Here is a 19,917-nt window from a genome sequence, read left to right on the forward strand (position 1 = left end):
CTCTCTTATCTCTGTTTTCTTGAACATCTTATTTTCTTTCTCAGCAGACTCACTTTGTTTGGCATGATATGGCCAAATACAGCTTCCTGACAATGGTAACCAGAGTTTCCAAGTTTATATCATATCAGTTCAAGCAAACAGATAAGAGATACAGTACCAGACTCCAAGGAGAAAGACTCTAGTTGGTTTAGCTTGGGCCAGTTACCTCTTTTTAGACCAGTGTAATGTAGTCACGAGGGCAGGTTTTGTGGTAAAAACATGGCTGCTATGACCCAAATTCTCAACGAAGAGGTAAGAGGTAAGTGAATAGAAGATTGGGCAGTATCTCAGGACATGTCTGCTGCAACATTCTTGTTTATATTCATTGTGATATTCCTTATTAGAGAAACAGTTTAGCTTGTGGTTAAGAACATGGGCTTAGGGTCGGGGCACCTAGGTGGCTCAGTTGGTTAAGCGTCCGACTTCACACAGGTCATGATCTCACAGTTCGTGAGTTCGAGCCCTGCATCGGGCTCCGTGCTGACAGCTTGGAGCCTGGAACCTGCTTCAAATTGTGTGACTCCCTCTCTCTTTGTCCTTCACCCACTCACACTATCCCTCTCTCTTTCTCTCTCTTTCTCTCTCTCTCTCTCTCCAAAATAAACAAACATTAAAAAATGAAACAAAACATGGGCTTAGGGTCAAACATATGTTGATTTGATCCCACTTTGCCACTTACTAGCTGTGTGACCTCTGTGAAGATTAAAATCTTTTTGTGTACAATTGGGATGATAAAGCCTATCTCCTGGGGTTGCTGGGGGGATAAAATGAGAATATATATGGGACATCTGAGGCACTCAGTAAATAGTAATTATTGATTATTACAATTATCAGATCATTTGGGAAAGATTACGTGAATGGAGAACATACCTTTTACCACCTCAAATAGTGCAGCAAGATCTAGAGGCAAAATTCCAGGTGCTACAGAATTGCATAGTCAGTAAAAATCTAAGAGGGAGTTTTGGCTTCCCACACACTTGGCCAAAGAAATGGAAACAGGTGAGGCTGATGGTGTTAGGGCCCAAGAATCTACACTTATTTTTAGAATGAAATTTTGCTCCTGTTGATTTGTGAAAGAAATGTTAATGGTCTCACGATCCTAAAGAGAGCCGAGCAGGGCTGGTAGTCACCGGTATAGTCATCATAGTCCATTCCAGCCAGTGCCTGTTCTGATGGTTGCTTCATTCATTCTACTTGGGGGCAGGCCTGTTCTGATTGTCTAGACACTTAGCTAATGAAATATTTTTGAGTATCGTCCCTGGGAACCAAGTGTGTACCATCAGTTCAAGACTTCAGTTTTTTTTTTAAAGGAGAAGCATCATTTTCTTTATGAAATGATAGATTTCCTTTGCACTTTTCTGACTTATATGGCAAAATTGCTAATGGCAGCCATCATTAAATGACCTCTTAGTGAAGGATATGTAAAATGGCAATGATCCAAATTCTGTTGAGTTAAATGAACTCTTAGCTTAGTAAGGGATATGTAAAATGATTCAAATTGTATATTGTTAAATGATACCAAATGCAAGCCCAAAGTTAATATTTACATAAAGCAGAGTTAGCCATCAAACTACATTTATGGTTTCTTTCTAAAATATACTGTATGCTGTTCTATATGAAACTGCCGTAGAACAGTATCTCATTGACTAACTGTGTAATTTTCTCTTAAGTTATGCAGACATTTTGATTGAGAGAGAAGTGTTAATGCAGAAGTACATTCATCTAGTTCAGATCGTAGAGACGGAAAAAATTGCAGCTAACCAACTCCGGCATCAACTTGAAGATCAAGATACAGAAATTGAAAGACTTAAATCAGAGGTACTTCCCAGTTACTAGATTCCTCCTCATTGTTATGCATTTATTGCCATCTCCTCAAAATTACATAAGGCCTATCAGGGAAAAATTTTCATCCCAAACTTGGTTCCTTCGCCATCAGCGAGTACATGTCAGACCACTAATCTGTGTTAGAATAAATCTAGTCTATGTTAGAATTAGTTAAATACACTACATTAAAATACCAGAGTAATATGCTGCTTTTTAATTATTTTGTGCTCCCGATGTCCTTCATTTGATCAGATATTCAGAAGTTGATTATAAAATGTAACTGTTTTTAGATTGACTATAATAGTAATGATAATTGTGAATCTGTCATAGATTAAACTCCCAAACGATAACTAAGGAAGGACCAGAAATGAAGTCAGGAAGACTTTACTGCTTCTCTGTTCTAAGGAGTTCAACTTTCTTCCCCCTGGAATTTTGAAAAACACATTGGAGTTGAAGTATAAGGCATTTCCTCAAGTTGGAATTCCTGTCTCCCTCCATCTCCACCCCCACCCTCTGAGGGTGAACTTCAGAGGCCCTGCACCCCCCGATGTGAGATTGTCCCAAGTGAGAACAGAGCATGGTCATTGTATCTCCAGCCTCAGTGGTGGTCCTGGATCCACCCATGCTCACAAGTGCCTCTGTCCACATATAGAAACCCGAGTGTGCCCGAGTGTTATTTACTACTCGTGGGAAGTGGTAGATAACTGAAGACCTGAAGAGGAATGTGGAAAACAAGATTTCCCCCCTCTTTCTGACTAGAGGTGCATTAGCATTTTCTTAGCTTCAAAGAGCAGATAGGACAGATGAAACCTACTACTAATTGTATCCCATTGACAGAACAATTCAGGATCCTCAGGCCTGAGTTACAAGAAATTTGTAAGTTCTAAGAGCCTCAGCCCTGAGTTACAAGGAAAGTAACTTTTTTGTTACTTTGACAGTCACTGGACAATGATTTCCTCTTTGTTTCCTTATACCTTCCTCCAAGACGCACTGAATCCTGTGAGAGGTTTTCACCTGCTTCTGCCTGTGTACATCACCTCCAGTTTCCAGAGCATGAGTATAAGCTTGATTCCACCTGGGATCTGATTGCTTCTCTGGTGATGAGTCGCAGACCATGTTCACCGTATCATTAGTGTTGTTAACTTCCCGATTCAACCCTGAAATCTCATATAGTGAAAACAACAACAGAAAACTTAGCAAACCTGCATTTTAAAAGACTATATCAGGCACTGTAATTTAAGACAAAATTATTGTGTTCTCTCTTTGCCACAGTAAGCCAGAGCAGATGCTTGTCTGCTAAGTGGCATTTACTCCACAAGAGAAACTCAGCACCAAGCAATGTTCCCCAATATTTATTTGGGCATGCTTATCTGTCTTCACTATGTTCTATTTTAGTCTGAATATAGATTTTGCAGCCCCAAACTGTCAGTAGCAGGTACATCTTGAGTGGTCGCTTCGCAGGAGCCATGATTTATTTTCTACTCCTTTTATTTTCCTACTTCTCTGCCAGAAAATGGCAGAAGTGTGTATTTGTTACTGGTGACAAAATGTAAAGACAGGTCAGAGGAAGCAATTATGATTCTTAACTTTTCAAATGCTTGCTGGTAAGGTTGCGTAGGTTCTTACCTTTCTAAGAGCCTGCAATTGAGCAGTAGGCTAGTGATTTTTGTTGCTAAGTGTATTTGGGCAGCCATCTGGTTTTGAATTGCCCCACAGGTCACATAACTGAGTTGGAGCTATAAGGAGATCCTGGATCATTTCACTCCTTTGTACCTTTTCACCTTTCTTGGTTGTCTTGGGTCAACCCCAGGGCTCTGAAGTTCCGTTTGCAGTTACGATTTTCCCAAGGAATCCTGTGAGCCTGCTGTACTCTGTGTACCTGTGTGGAAGGCTGCAGGCTGATTATGGGAAGCAAGAGCTCTGGGCTGAATGTCATTGCATTTGGGGACCCCAGGGCATTACAGGCAGCTGCCATTGGACAAGATTGGCAAGCAGTATGTCACTCAGCTCCCCCGAAGGCCTTGGCCTAGTCATCACTGGCAGTCAGGGCCAAATTTGGGGCTAACGTTTCTCCTAACACAGATCCCAGTTCACACTTTCCACAGTTGCTTCTCATAAGCACCTTTGTTGGCAACATAACTGAACAGACTTGGTGTGAAGTTCATTCTTTCCTTGACTCAGAACCAGTGGAAGGAAGGATGCATAAAAAGTAAAAGTTTCCTGAGGACCTCCTAAGCTACCTTGTAGGCATTACCTCCTGTGAGTTATGGCTATAAGCTGGTATTTCCCAAATCATGAAATGGGCCAATTTTGTGTTATAGATTATTGCTCTTAATAAAACCAAGGAACGAATGAGGCCTTACCAAAGTAATCAAGAGGATGAGGATCCAGATATCAAGAAGATTAAAAAGGTAGGATGTTGGGCGTTTCTGGCTTTGGAAAAGCATCGTGATCAGTTGTCTGTCCTGTAGTGATGTCTTTGTTCCCCTGTCCCTGAGCTGAGAATCACCTTGGTATATCTGTTCTAATGGCTCTCAGACTTGCCTTTCAGAGTGATACAGGTATGGCTACTTTGGAAAAGTTTCAGCTTGAGATTTTTTTTCCAGTTCTGGGAATCCCCTTATGGACCCTCTGTGGAAAGGATGTCAAAACCAGACATTAAGACAATAGTGTTCTTAAGTTGGGTTAGTAAGTGCTGTAGAACCTCCTGATTTTGTGCTATTTTCATATTTTAGGGGAATATTTTTTTCATGTTTATTTAGTTTTTTGGGAGAGAGAGTACATGTGTGCAGATGGCACGTGAGACAGGGAGGGGCAGAGGGAGAGGAAGAGAGAAAATCCCAAGCAGATGCCACGCTTAGCATGGAGTGTAACATGGAGCTTGATCTCAGGAGCTTGATCATGACCTGAGCTGAAATCAAGAGTGGGAGGCTTGGGGCGCTGGGTGGCTCAGTTGGTTGAGTGTCCCTTCTTGATTTCAGATTGGGTTGTGATCTCCTGGTTTGTCAGATCGAGTCCAGCATCAGGCTCTGTGCTTGTAGCACAGAGCCTGCTTGGGATTCTCTTTCTCCCTCTCTTTTTGCCCCTCCCCCTGCTTTTGTTATCTCTCTCTCAAGACAAACAAACAAACAAACAAACATTAAAAAAAAAAAGAGTCAGATGTTTGACTGAACCACCCAGATGCCCCTAGGGGAGTAGTTTTTTTTTAATTTATTTTTTTAAATATGAAATTTATTGTCAAATTGGTTTCTGTTGTCTGTATAGGGGAGTATTTTTAAGTGACATTTTAAAAATATTTCTTTTAGCTTTAGATTTCAGTGCTTATTTAGAAAGGATTTTTTTGAACATGTGAGACTATTAATTAAATACATCTCAGATTTCTGTTTTATTATCATTATTACTTTCTTGTTTAACATCCACACGATCAACAGATCTTCTTACTAAACTGTCACTTATTCCTGTGTACAACTTAAAAAAAATTTTTGTTTTAATGTTCATTTATTTTTGAGAGACAGAGAGATAGAGCATGAGCAGGGGAGGGGCAGAGAGAGAGGAAGACACAGAATCCAAAGCAGGCTCCAGGTTCTGAGCCGTCAGCACAGAGCCTGATACGGGGCGTGACCGCGAGATTATGACCTGAGCCGAAGTTTGCCGCTTAACCGACTGAGCCACCCAGGTGCCCCTGTGTACAACTTTTGCAGTTAGACAGACGCTGGTACTCACTCTGGTCTACTGTATTTGATTTATGTCATTTTAGGTTTTGAGTTCTATTATCTTAATTCGCTTGTGTAAATCATCTACTTAGCTTTGTGACCATTATGTGAAAAGCTTCACAGTTATAGAACTTTTTTTATGGATATATACCTTCAAATCTTTATTTCATCTTAATGTTTTTCTTATTCTTGTTTTTTATATGCTACATAATTATTCCCCTTTAATTGTAACAAAACTTGAAACATTGCTCAGAGTTTGATACAGAAATGCTTCTAAGAACTAAATTGAAGTGTTTTCATTTTTAAGGAATAAAAAGTGAAATACCACCATTAATTTCTTAGAATTCAAAACATTCTGAATTGAATTGATTTTATGTTATTGTTACAAGATTAATGCTCTTGCCTTTTAGTAGTATGAAGTTGTCTATAAACAAAGAGATGAGTGAAGTACAGTTTTCAGGATTTTTTTTTTTTTTTTTTGGTAGAAACTGGTCTGTTAGTATGAAAAGTACACCAGCTCAGCAGGCAACACCTGACTAAGTAAACAGAAAGATTGTGTTTAACACAAAATTTGATTAAGGTGATTTTTGAAAATATTTCTATTAAATGGAAGAATAGTGATAAAATAAATGCTTTTTACACTTTATACCTTCCTGTTTCTCAGTAGAAGCAATTAAAAAATATATTTTTGAACTTGTTAAGTAGGCTTTGAAATTAATTCTATTGTGCTTTATAGCCCAGTCATTCTAATGTCTGTGTGGCAAAAGTGTTTTAAATGAATTAGTTTCTCTATTCTGATTTGGCAAATATCAACATAATTTTTTATCTTCAAGGAACCAAAAATTGAAATTTATTATATGACAAAGAAGTTTTCCATTAGATTTCTCCAGATAATGTGCATATAAATTCCCCCACATAATTCTATTTAAATGTGGCTAATTTTTATTGTTTGAAGCATCACAGCTGTGTGAATGCCTGCATTAACACTGATAGTATGATGACAACATTGGTAGGTAAATGAAAGAATTTTAAACATTGCAACAGAAGAGCAGTTGTTTAAATACATGACAATTTAGTCCATATGGGTGAAATAGTAGGGAAACAATAAGGAGTGTAAGAATATGTTGACTAGATAACAATAATACTAAAAAGAGATTTGGTAGTCATTTAATGCTGTCAATCATACATGGATTTGCAACCTGCTTTGTGGCTGAATCTGCCACTTAGCTATGACACACCCTAATAAATAATCATATAACTGTTTTATATTTAGCAAGCACTTCAGATTTTTTTTGGTCCATTATTTTGTAGGTGAGAAAATAGAGGACTGGAGTTCAAAGTTACCCAGCAGGTTAGTGCTCAGCCTTGGGGTTAAGGATTATGACATTCACCTTTCTGGCTAGCCGCCAGCATTTACCTGGACACTTGAAAGATGTTTAGTAAATATTTGTTGGCTAAAACGTACAGGTTTGTCTGTTATTTTTCAAATCATACCTAGGGAATTCAGATCAATTTTAGAGGCTATCATGTTGTCTACAGAATCAATTTTTAATTATATTTCATGTTTCTTTTCACAAAATAATCTCCATTGCAAATCATTCATATGTGTTTTCACCGTGTGGCTGAGAGAGAATCCTTAGAGTTAACAAAAAGCAGGTTAAAGAATGCCAACTCTGATTGCATCTTTCCTGTGTGACTTACCATGAAATTTCGTTTACTCATCTATAAACAGAAGGGGTCAGATGAGCTGATGTCTAACACTTATTTTTTTTTTAAGCTTCGTAAAAAAACCCTCAATAACAACAAAGCAAATAACCTGATTTAAAAATGGGCAACGGACATTTCTCCAAAGATGAAATAATATACATGTGATCTTTGGAGAAGTCATATACATATGAAAAGCTGCTCAGTATCACTATACATCAGAGAAATAGAAATCAAAACCACAGTGTAACGTCACCACACACCCATTAGGATGACTACCATAAAAACAATAAACTAAGTGTCGATAAGGATGTTGAGAAATTGGAACCTTTGTGCACTGTTGGTAGGATTGTGAAGTGGTTCAACTGCTGTGGAAAGCAGTACGGTCATTCCTCAAAAAATTAAAAATAGAGCTACCACATGATCCAGCATTTCCACTTCTGGGTATAGATCCAAAAGAATTGAAAACAGGATCTGGAAGAGACATTTGCACTCCCATGATCACTGCAGCATTATTCACAATTGCTGAGAGTTGGAAGCAACTCTAATATCTATCAGCAGACGAATTGATAAACAAAATATACATACAATGGAATATTATTCAGCCGTAAGCAGGGAGGAAATCCTAGCACATGGTACAACATGGATGAACCTTGAGGACAGTATACTAAGTGAAATTAACCAGTCACAAAAAGGTAGATACTGTGTGATTCTACTTACATGAGCTATCTAAAGTGGTTAAATTCACAGCAACAGAAAGTAAAATAGTGGGTCGCAGGGGCTGAGGGAAGGGAGAAGTGGGGAGTTGTTCAGTAGGTATAGAGTATCAGTTTTGCAAGATGAAGTTCTGGAAATCTGTTATGCAACCATGTGAAATATTTAACACTACTGAACTAACTATACACTTAAAAATGGTTAAGATGGTAAATTTTATGTTATGTGCTTTTTTAACACAATTAAAAATTTTTAGTATCTGATTTTATATTATTAAAGAGTAAACCTTCAATGTATTTCTTTATTAACATGTTAATAACGAATTATGTAGTATTATCACATTCTGGTGTCCATATTGGCAGTCTTAAAGAGCTTAAGATACGGAAGAAACTTGTGACACTGAGAAAAATGTTATTTTTAAATCCTATTTTTTCTGCTATCTGGAAAAGCCTGCCACAATTTATTCTAGTGATGGGACCATTAGCGCTGTAACAAAAAAGCAGTGTTTTATATGGCGTGGAATGAAAACCCTTACTGACAGGCTTATTCAAAGACAGCCTCACACCTCCCTGAGATTCTTTTTGTTGTTGTTCTGTAGGTTCAGAGCTTCATGAGAGGATGGTTGTGTAGAAGGAAATGGAAGACCATTGTGCAGGATTACATTTGTTCTCCTCATGCTGAAAGCATGAGGAAGAGAAACCAGATTGTGTTCACCATGGTTGAAGCTGAGTCGGAGTATGTTCACCAGCTCTACATCCTGGTCAATGGCTTCCTCCGGCCCCTGCGAATGGCGGCCAGCTCCAAGAAGCCTCCCATCAGCCATGATGATGTCAGCAGCATTTTTCTCAACAGGTTTGTCTTGGCGTAAATCAAAGAGTCATGTGAAAAACCCATTTCTATTTCTTAAAAGAATTTTTACTTTACTCTTAAAAGAATAGGAATCATAAGTTCACCTTTATGAGCTTATGATATTAAAAATAAGAAAGCTGTCATTTGTGTTTCATTATTTGTGTGAGTTTACATGTCTTTATCTTGAATCATGGCATTTAGTTTTCTGGGTCTTTTCTTTGTGTGACATATGTTTTCTTGTCATTGTGTAGGCGTGTGTGTGTTGGGAAAGATAATCTTCATAAGCTGAGGGAGATGGAGTGAGTAATGGGTCTTTACATGTAATTTATACAGACATACTTTAGGAAGAAGAAAAACTAACAGGGAGCCTGAGAATCTCTAGCAAATTTATTTGCTCAATAAATATTTATAGTGTCCTTCCTGCTGAGTGTTCATCAGTGAACAAAGCAGAAACCCTTGCCTTCATGTAACTTAAATTTTGATGTGGGAAGACAATGAATAGTAAATAAGTGAAATATGTAGTATATTATATGGTGATGAGCACTATGGAAAAAATAAACAAGGGAAGAGGAGAAGGGGAGAAAGGGAGTGCCTGGGTGCTTTACTTAAAAATTATTTATTTTTTTTTAATTCATCTATTTACCTATTTATTTATTTTGAATACATTTATTTGTTTTTGAAGAAATTTACATGGTTCAAAAGTAAAAACAACATGAAAACTTCAAAAACTGTCAAATAATATCAAATATTACAAAGTCATAGAAAGGGATGACTTTGTGTCATCAGAGGGAGTGTGGATGGCCCTGGAACCTGTCACGCTTCTTGAAACACGTTAGACTAAGAAAAACAAATACACATATGATTCCAGTCATTAGTGGGATCTAAAAATAAATAAATAAACAAAAAGCAGAATCGGACCCATAAATACAGAGAATAAACTGGTGGTTGCCACATGAGGATTGAGGAGTTGGGCAAGATGGGTGAAGGGGAGAGAGGGAGATACAGGCCTCCAGTTATGGGATGAAGAAGTCATGGGAATAAAAGGCAGAGCATAAGGAATACAGTCACTTGTATTGTAATAATGATGTAATGGGACTTACTGTAGTTATACTTGTGGTGAGCATAGTATAAGGTATAAACTTGCCAGATCACTAAGTTGTACACCTGAAGGTAATGTAATACTATGTATCAACTCTAGTCAAACAAATTTTTTTTTTAAAAGAAAAAGAACAAAAAGTTAACTGCAATATATTTTAATTTGGCTTTTTAAAGATTTAGGCTTTTTATGCATTTATTTTTTTTACTTTGTTTTATTTTATTTTATTATTGAAGTTTAGTTGACATACAGTGCTATATTAGTTTCAGATGTGCAGTGTAATGACTCAATAGTTCGGTGCATCACTCAGTGCTCAACACAAGAAGTGTGCTCTTAATCTCCTTTATTTCGTCCACCTCCCAGCCTGCATTTAAGGACATTTTAAGGACAAAGGACGTTTAAGGACAAAATTACTGTGTAATTTTCTCTTAAGTTATGCAGACATTTTCACTGCTTATACAATTCTTTGGAAGAGCTGGAAGAGCAAAGCCAGGGAGCTGCTCCCCTGGAGCTTTGAGTTCAAGAGCACAGCGCTGTAGATGTGATTCAGAAGTTAGGAAACTACAGCCACTGCCATTGCCACCATATCTGCCTCTCAGGTCTAGGAAGCTGTTGCCTAGAAACTGGAACACCGAAGCTGGGTGCTGAAATTGCCCCTGAAACACTCCCATCTTCATGACTGATTTTCAGCAATAGGAAGATGGCCTCTCCTACTTTCCATGTCTTACCAGGTGCACCTATTGGTGCAACTGGTGGAACTGAATTTACATTCAGAGCCTCATTTGCAAGGCAGTCTGGGAAGTTTAGCTGTAGCTCTCCATCATGTCCACCTAAAAGGAGAATAGAAAGGAGGTTGAAAGACTAACATACAGTATCTACCAAACTAAGGGCGCCTGGTGGCTCAGTCGGTTGAGCGTCAGACTTTGGCTCAGGTCACGATCTCACAGTTTGTGGGCTCGAGTCTCTTGTCAGGCTCTGTGCTGACAGCTCAGAGCTGGAGCCCGCTTCAGATTCTGTGTCTCCCTCTCTGTCTGCCCTTACTCCACTAGTGTTCCATCTCTTTCTGTCTCTCAAAAATAAATAAAAATGTTAAAAAATAAAAAAATACAAAAAAAAAAACCCAATATCTGCCAAACTAGATTTGGTTGAAATCCTTGAACAACAAACACTGCTTAGTTAAAATTGCTATAAATGAAAAACAAATTATCATCTTCAAGCCATATGTATTTTGTTTCATGGACCATTTGGAAAAAGTTAAGGATTTCCCATTGATGTTTATTGTAATTGAATTTGACTTACAACAAACCAGAATATCTCACTTACATGAATAATTATGTATTTGATTGTGTAGGATGTGCTAGTTAAGAAAAGGCTTTAGAGGCTCAATCCAATGAATTAATTGTAATGAGGAGAAAGCAAAAGTTACTTTGGTAACTGCTCTTCTTGAACCTTGTAGAGATTTGGATCTCTATGCATAGTTCTCCTTATAGCATCTCTGTGTAGGTTTAGTCCTTTTCAGAGGATTCTTTTACATTTCCATCTTGGGCGTCTTAGGAGTGGTTATGGTAGAGTTCTGCCAAATCTTTGCTGTGGATTCTTTTCCCCTCTTTCCTGTCAAAACTCATTTTAGTGAAAGAGGGAGTCTTTTCCCTTAGCTATCATCTAGAATCAAACTGAAGAGAAAAAGGATCATAACTAATTTTTTGATTATCAGTTGAAGTGTTAAATCCTAACAGTAGAAAGATGTTGCTATCAAACATAATGAAGAGGGTTATATGCCAATGATTTGGTGTTTACTGTCTTCCAGTAGTTGAAGCCTAGCTCAGAATTTTCAAGATCGTTTGAAAGACAAATTGGTTTATGAGGGCTAGTATAATCCATGTTATTATTGTGTATACAATTTGGAGGCCCTGGGAGGCATGCAAATCATGTATTTATTAAGGCTTTAAGGACTCAGTGGACTTCTTTGACAAAGAAGTGACTAGATTATATTATTTTTCAATTTTTTATAGTGAAACAATTATGTTTCTTCATGAAATATTTCATCAAGGACTGAAGGCAAGGATAGCAAACTGGCCTACCTTAATTTTAGGTAAGTGCATGCTTTAGAGATAAAAGATTTTCTCTTAATATGTCTACAATTAAAGCAAAATAACTTCAACATTAGTCAGCCTAACCTGTCTGAATTTCCCTCTTGACCTGAGAGCTTCCTTAGGCACTGGGAATCTGTTTTATTGCCCTCTCAGCCCTTTCTCCTGGCCTGTCATTGTTCATTTGGGGCTAGAGTTGGGCTCTGTGCACCCCCTCCCCCTGCCCCCGTGCATTCTACCAAATCAGTCATTCAAGCATTTGGAAGGGGGCCCTGTGCACGTGTGACACATGATGCTGGGAGCCACTCTGTGCCATTTCCACTGAGTGAACACAGTCTCTCCTTGTACCTTAGATAACTTACCAAGGACCAAGAAAAACTGCCATGTTTACTTCTTTTTTCCAGCTGATCTGTTTGATATTTTGCTCCCCATGTTGAACATTTATCAAGAATTTGTGCGTAATCACCAGTACAGCCTCCAAGTGCTTGCCAATTGTAAGCAAAACCGAGATTTCGACAAACTCTTAAAACAGTACGAAGCCAACCCCGCGTGTGAGGGGAGGATGCTGGAAACATTCTTGACCTATCCAATGTTCCAGGTAAGTCATCTGGGATGCATTTTATAAGTCATCGGTTCCAGTTTGGTGGTACTGAAACATAGGGTGACCAGAGTGACAAGTTTAAGTATGCCCCATGTGGAATTATGGCAAATGTGCATCAACTGTCCTGAGCTTGACCCTGAGAGAAACAAATTTATGCCACACATTTTCCCTCTGTGTAGCATATGGGAGAAAAGCAGGCATTTTTTTTTTAAACCAGGCATTTTTGAAGCAATTAAATCAGGAATGGTTTTTGAAAAGTAGCACAGTTTTCTCTTTACAGAAAGATTCCACACAGACTTCTTCCATGGAGTCTCCTCCTCCAGCATGTTTAAAAATATTAACAGGTTTACAGAAATAGGATGCTGTGCAAACGTTCCAGTATATGCTGGTGGCATAAAAGGCTCCTGAGGGGTGGAGTGACTGCTGGGAAAGTCTTTGTTTTCCTTCCCATCCTCCCCTCCCTGTTACAATTGCTGTTGAAGTTGGTCTTGAGTTTGTCTGGAGCTCCGGATACCAAAAGGAGGACATCCTGGGTCACAGAGGCTATGAAAATACAGGGTCTGGAGGCACTGGCTGGACCTGGGGACTCTTGGCCCCTAGTCAGGTTGCTGAATTGAGGCTGGGGCTTGTCATGACATTTACTTTTGGGTGTTAGAGCACCCGGAGGGATCAAGCATACTTGTGTTCTTACCTGTACCTAGAGCTTTACCGTTAAGAGTCCTTGAGTGAGAACAGAGGAGGCCCAAATGTGAATTGAATCTCCTGTTCCTTTGAAAAGTGTCGATTCTGCTCTTTTGGAAAGGCATTGAGTGTTCTTGTTGTGGAATTTATGGGGCTTCTGGCCAGGCCTCCAGATTGTCATGTGGTAAACCGATTCTCCTAATCATGTGTGTTAGGGCTTCTGCAGAGAGTTTTGCCCCCCTGCGCAGGCATTGCTGACCCTGGCTGACCATGTTGTAGCCTGAGAAAGAAATGTTGCTCTGGTTCATAATTGTTTGTCCTAAAGTTTGTCAATCCTTTTTGAAATCATGGAAGTCACCACAGAGGTTTAGCAAGATTTTTTAAAAACCAAAAGGATGTATTTGAAACAACTTAAATATAGTGAAACTTTATAATGGTATTGTGTTTTTTTTTCATGGAACTGAATTGTTTGAACTTTTTGCCTCTCTGAAGAAATATTTTCCAAGAAAAACTTCAAAGCAAAAACAAAAAGTTGCTTTTTTTAACCTTATAAAAATTATAATTTAAGCTTTTATTTATAGTGAAACAAGTTTTATATAATGCAGTGTTCTGAGATTCTGTTTGTGTCTTTGGCAGTTACCTCCAGATTATGATTACAATCCCTAAACTGTGTCTTTTCAGCAACTCGATTTCAGGTGAATATTCAAAGACATGGTTGTGAAAGACACATGGAACATTCTGGGAGGCACCTAGCTCCCTTTCTGACAGTGCACTAATGCCTTCCCACGGGCTATTTAATTTCCCTTTGGTGTCATTTTCTCAGGGTTTTTTTTTTTTTTTAATTTTTTTTTCAACGTTTATTTATTTTTGGGACAGAGAGAGACAGAGCATGAACAGGGGAGGGGCAGAGAGAGAGGGAGACACAGAATCGGAAACAGGCTCCAGGCTCTGAGCCATCAGCCCAGAGCCCGACGCGGGGCTCGAACTCACGGACCGCGAGATCGTGACCTGGCTGAAGTTGGACGCTTAACCAACTGCGCCACCCAGGCGCCCCTCTCAGGGTTTTAAAACAACAGACAGAACCGCACTTGATCTGTAGGGGAGGTGTCCAAACACAGTTGAACGGAGGGCCTTGGAAAGCCCTTTGGATTTCTTGAAATGCTGAGATGCACTTCTGTCACCCTCTCTCCTTTTCCCTGGAGTTTAAGCCCAATAAGAATGGCTTGGCATTTTGATTGACCCCAAGGAATTCCTACAATGTGAGGAAAGGACCATCGGACTACGAATCTTGAGGAGACCTGGATGTCTTGCTCACTCTTCAGTCATAGCATTGAGGAAAATAATTGAACCAATCTAAATCTCTGTTTCTTACTCTTAAAATTGAGGACCTGATCTCCAGTTGTCTCCCAGAGCTCTAGCTATCTGGCTGTGATCCTGGGGGGATCACACGATGGTGGTGCAAGGAGCCTGGTGTTTGTCTAGGAACCCGCATCCTGAGACTGTGGTGGCCCGAAACCCTACAATTTAGCTGAAGGGTCAAATGTTGAGGTCTCTGGCTTCTTCCAGACCAGGGTAACCAAAGGTCTCAGCTTAGGAGAGCCATTTTTCTAGGAGAAGCCTCAAAGTTGAAGAATTTAGCCAGAATTGGTCCAAACTGCAAGATGTGTAAACTGAAAGAACAGCTCTTAATCTATTTGCTGCCCTATCACTATTCTGGATAGATCAAGAGAGGAAGCTATCAGAGTGTGCTACCTAAGAGCCTCATTCTCCTTGGTGCCTCTTCTTTGTCTTGTTTGCTTGGTGTCTCTTCCTTCTGCCTTCTCCCTAGGAGTGACCCTATGGACCACTGAGGGGGAAATTGCACTTTCTAGAAGCTTGGAGGTTTTCTCTTACTGGGTTCATTCTATCCCTCTTGTTCCCTCTTGGTTCTTTCACAAATGAGGTGAAATAGTCATGAAAACATTTGCTTCCTTGGAGGGTCTAGCTGTTTCTACTTCCCTCTGCATGCTAGTTCATGCTACCAAGGGACCTCTGACCAGACTTTTTCTTGAGTCTAGATATGGGGGCAGGGGTTAGGCACAGAGGAGGAGAGGTGATTGGAGCTTTTAGCCTGTGTATGTGTAGACCTTTTACTGGGCTCTTTGTCAAGTAAGTCATTTGCTGCTGTTGATATTCTATGTTGAGCTATGGAAACATAGAGGAATTGTTGAATTTGGATGATGCAGTTAATTTATCCTCAATTTAACCATCAGACAAGTAGTCCAAGTGTTGCCAAGAAATTTGTTATGGAAAATAATGTAGTCATTAATGTAATTTTTAATTAGCAAAGGCAGTGGCTCGACTGGTACTGTTTAAATTGGCTTCAGCTGCTCATAAGTCCATAGGTAAGCCAATCATGAAATCTGCCCCTGACAAGAACAGTGCTGTTAGATGTTCTCCAGAAAGTAGCCTTTTGCGGCTCTAGCCACCTATTTACTGTAATTGGCAAGCAGGCTAATTAATGTCTATAAAGTGACAAGTATTGTTCCATAGTTGAGAGGAGCATTATGATTCATCTAGACAGTACTTACTGTGATTCTTGGGTTTGGGGGGAACAGATTTATAATCAGCTCTTGAATATACACACGAGCTCTTTGGAGAGCCATCCACTTCTCTGCAGAATGTCCTTTCCCTGCTTTTTGGCAGCTTCAGGCTTGTTTGTTCCTATACCAGAAAGTAGAAAGGACCGGCTTCTGAATTTCAGATCTATCTACTTGAACCTTAGCCAAGGAGCTCTCTAAAATAGATTTAATTAATGGGGGAGGATCCTGAAGCTATTGACTAAACTTAGTTTTGTGGGTTTTCAGTGCATGCATTATAAGCGTCAGGCTCTCCCACTCCTACTTTCTTTGTTATGAAAAATTTAGTACATTAGCTGTTGATTGCCTTGATTTTCTTATAGAACTACTGACTTAGAGGCAAACTGTTATCCATCTTGGCACTGTGCAGAAGGGATATTTGAAAGTGTATGTATCCCAAGAGCCTTTACCAGGAGAAGTTTATGGAATGGAGAGGCAGAAAGTGCCCTCCATGTGTCTTACAGGGGAGGGGTCTCCCTCCTATCAGGAGTCTGTCTGAACTTCCAAAACCTTAATATGATGACATTCCTTAGGACCTGATCCCAGAATATCAGCTGCAGAGCCGTGTGTGTGCTGTGGCACTGCCCTTTGTGCTCATGCCTAAACATGGGCCCTCAGTAAACATCAGTAAGTAACCGGTGAAGGCCACCACCTGCACAAGAGCAACAGCAGATCCGTGGGCAGAGCTGCCAGCACCTCAGGACTGGACGGAAGGAGCTAGCCATAGTACCCTGGGAGGCTGTTTCACTTTCTTCATTCTTAGAAGGCCTTTCAAGGGCCTAGTGAGACCTCAGGCCCCAGAGAAGAGACCCCGTGGGTTCCTGCATTGGTCAGAGCCACCATGATCATGGCTGGCTCCGTCATTTGCTGTGACACCATCTTGGGCAAGTTACCAGACCTCTTCACACTTTGTTTCCTTATCTGTGTAAAATGGGCAAATTCCCCTTTTGTTGCTGGAGGTTTAGGTGTACGTGCAAACCTTGAGCTCCAATCTGACCCATAGCAGGTGGGGTTATGGTGCCTGTTGTTCATGTGTGTTGGTATTATAATTAAGCCCACTGCCCCAGCTTTCTAAAAGATTTTAGTTTGTAAGCCAGTAAAAAACAAATATGTAGAGGGGTACCTAGGTGGCTGAGTCAGTTAGGCATATGACTTCGGCTCAGGTCATGATCTCATGGTTCGTGGGTTCGAGCCCCGCTTCGGGCTCTGTGCTGACAGCTCAGCCTGCTTTGGATTCTGGACAGCTGACAGCTGGAGCCTGCTTCAGATTCTGTGTTTCCCCTGTCTCTCTACCCTTCCCCCACTCGTGCTCTGTCTCTCTCATGATCTCAAAAATAAATAAAAATTAAAATAAATAAATATGTAGAATCACTATAACTTTAAAACTCTACTATGTTATATTAACATCTTCATAGGCCTAGTGGAGTTTCTGCCTTTGACAGAATTCAGATAGTTTATCTATAAGCAGAACTACAAGTAAATAATCTAATTAAACAATACTTTTTACTGCTAGAAGAATGAATTAAGGTAAAGTAGGATGAGAATGTAATAAAGGTGAACATATCTTCTTCTCCCAAGTTTTAATTCTTAAACAGAATATTGCAGTAGGATTCCGAATTTAAAAAAAATTGTGAACAAATATACCTAAAATACAGATTCTTGTGATTTGATTATAGCTGTATGTTTCCCCATGAACCAATTTTCAAAATTTGTGATTAAGAAATATATGATTATATTAAAAAACCTAAAGAAACAATTGTTTCTCTGGAACATAATATTTTGTTACTCTTTTTTTGTGCTCTTGGTGAAGTGTGTGTGTGTGTGTGTGTGTGTGTGTGTGTGTGTGGTTTGAAGTATACTTTGTTTCAAAACTCTAAAGGTAGAGATGAGTTTCTCAGACATGATGATGGCACAGTAGAGAGTGTCCCAGTGTTGTTCATCCTGACCTCTTGCTCATGCTGGCCTTTGCATTTAGATCCCCAGGTATATCATCACACTTCATGAACTCCTAGCTCATACACCCCATGAGCATGTGGAAAGGAAAAGTCTGGAGTTTGCTAAGTCAAAACTAGAGGAACTGTCCAGGTATGTGGAGAACTCATAATAAATGCTTGATTAGAGAAAGCAGCAAGTTAGTCTCTGTGGAAACCTAATATATATGTCCAGGCAACAAGAAGCAAGACACAGACCAGCTTCTCAGATTCACCTGAATATTAAATGCTAGCTCTTCAGATGGTACTGAATCAGAATACATGTTAATTTTAACCAAGAAAAATATATATTGTTGAAAATGTTTTTATAGCATGTGAATTTATATAATTGAGATTATAGCTGTATTTGGGTTTATGTTTCTTTCAGGATAATAGGAAAACGACCTTTATTGGAATCCTTGTGTTCATATTTGGCAAGAAGCTAGAGAATGTAGATTTTGCATTTTTCAGTGACTTTTCAGTGTTTCAAGGAATTATTTACATCTGTGTTCCTTTAGCTTATATGGCATAAATGGTATAAAGTCCTCTAATTTGCTCTACCTCTAACAAATGGCATCCTAATTTCAATGAAGGTTGCTGTTCATAAAATAATACTTTGCTTTCCTGTTGCATTCCCCAGGGTATTCACTGGTTTGTGACCCGCTTGTCATTTAGAATCATGTACACTGGCTTTGGTTTGGGTCATGGCTTGTTGAGGCCTGGAAGTCTGCTCTCCCCACAGTCTCTTTTATACTGATGCAAGTCAAAACTGAACTTCCCAGAGGGAACTCTTCTTTGCATACCTGCTAGGGCTACAGAAAATATCTCTTACTGTGATCTGTCTGTGCTGTGTCTATAGGATAATGCATGATGAAGTGAGTGACACTGAAAACATAAGGAAGAACCTTGCCATAGAAAGAATGATCGTAGAGGGTTGTGATATTTTGCTGGACACCAGCCAAACTTTTATCCGCCAAGGTAAGTCCTTGTTTGGTAGACCCACTGTCTTAGTCATCTCTGCGACTTACGCATTATCATTGCCAGATCCCGGAAACCATTTTGGAGCAGGTTTGATGTAGCTGTGTGATTGATACTATTCATGCAGGACACCTCCGTGGCCTTGACTGAGGCTGTGGTTGAGGCCCACCTTTGTGCTGTTTCTTTTCAGGGGCCATGAAAAACAGCAACACAATAATAGTAAAGCACGAGTGGGACAGTAAGTTACATTCTGACTGGACTCTCCTCCTCAGTGGACCAGACATTCTCTACAGCTCCAAGGAGGACAGATCGGTCTGGCCGATGAGAGTGGCAGTGCCAGGTGGCGACGATATACAGGCAAAGGCCCAAGAGAAACTTGCATTGCTCAAAGCCCTTTCACATAGTGGTGGGGACAATGTCCGAAGTGAAAACAGCTGTCTCTTGTTCCCATTCTTCATCAGCACTTCTGGATCAGCCCCCCATGATATGATTTGATTCAGTTGGCAACTCCAGTTGCCAAACGAAATGTCTGTTGACCCCTGACACGCTTTGGTAATGGTGCATGTATCTTGTTTGTGGGATGTGTGCTTTCCGAGCATCACCCAGTATTTTAAGCTTTTGAAGTGTTGAAGATATTTGTGCCAGAAACTTTGGAGAAGCAACAGCCTAACAGTGTCCCTCCCTCCAGGGCCCTCATTGCAGAATGCAAGGAGTAAACCTCATCCAGAGTTCTTTTTTTAAGTGCTTAAGTGTTCTGAGGGAAGGGACCATGCCCCACGGAATTGATTTGAGACAATGCATTGCACACATTTATGATTTTGAACTTGGTGAGCAGTGACACATAGATTTTGGAACTAGGATTAACCTTTAATGTAGTTTTTGTTCAGAATGTGCCAATAACATTTGAAGATATTTGCATTTCCGTTGCCTGCCAAAATGTGCTGCTTAAAATTTTTTTTTTACCTCATCAAATAAGACGTTACTTGTGCTGTGCACATAAATTTTTGCACAGAATACTTTAAAAAGTTTAACACGTGCTG

General features: G+C 39.6%; 1 protein-coding gene across 2 annotated transcripts in view; it reads left to right on the top strand.

Annotated features, from left to right (window-relative positions):
* RASGRF2 (Ras protein specific guanine nucleotide releasing factor 2) overlaps window positions 1-19,917 on the top strand; it is a 244,497-nt gene that overhangs the window by 93,343 nt on the left and 131,237 nt on the right. For both annotated transcript variants that reach the window (XM_043593136.1, XM_043593138.1), the window contains exons 3-9: window positions 1,710-1,857; window positions 4,185-4,274; window positions 8,593-8,846; window positions 11,952-12,031; window positions 12,434-12,627; window positions 17,905-18,014; window positions 18,759-18,877. In XM_043593136.1, the coding sequence (XP_043449071.1) occupies window positions 1,710-1,857; window positions 4,185-4,274; window positions 8,593-8,846; window positions 11,952-12,031; window positions 12,434-12,627; window positions 17,905-18,014; window positions 18,759-18,877 (995 nt within the window). The remainder of the gene's footprint in view (window positions 1-1,709; window positions 1,858-4,184; window positions 4,275-8,592; window positions 8,847-11,951; window positions 12,032-12,433; window positions 12,628-17,904; window positions 18,015-18,758; window positions 18,878-19,917) is intronic.

This window comes from Prionailurus bengalensis, chromosome A1 (genome assembly GCF_016509475.1).
Source record: "Prionailurus bengalensis isolate Pbe53 chromosome A1, Fcat_Pben_1.1_paternal_pri, whole genome shotgun sequence".
Taxonomy (NCBI): Eukaryota; Metazoa; Chordata; class Mammalia; order Carnivora; family Felidae; genus Prionailurus; species Prionailurus bengalensis.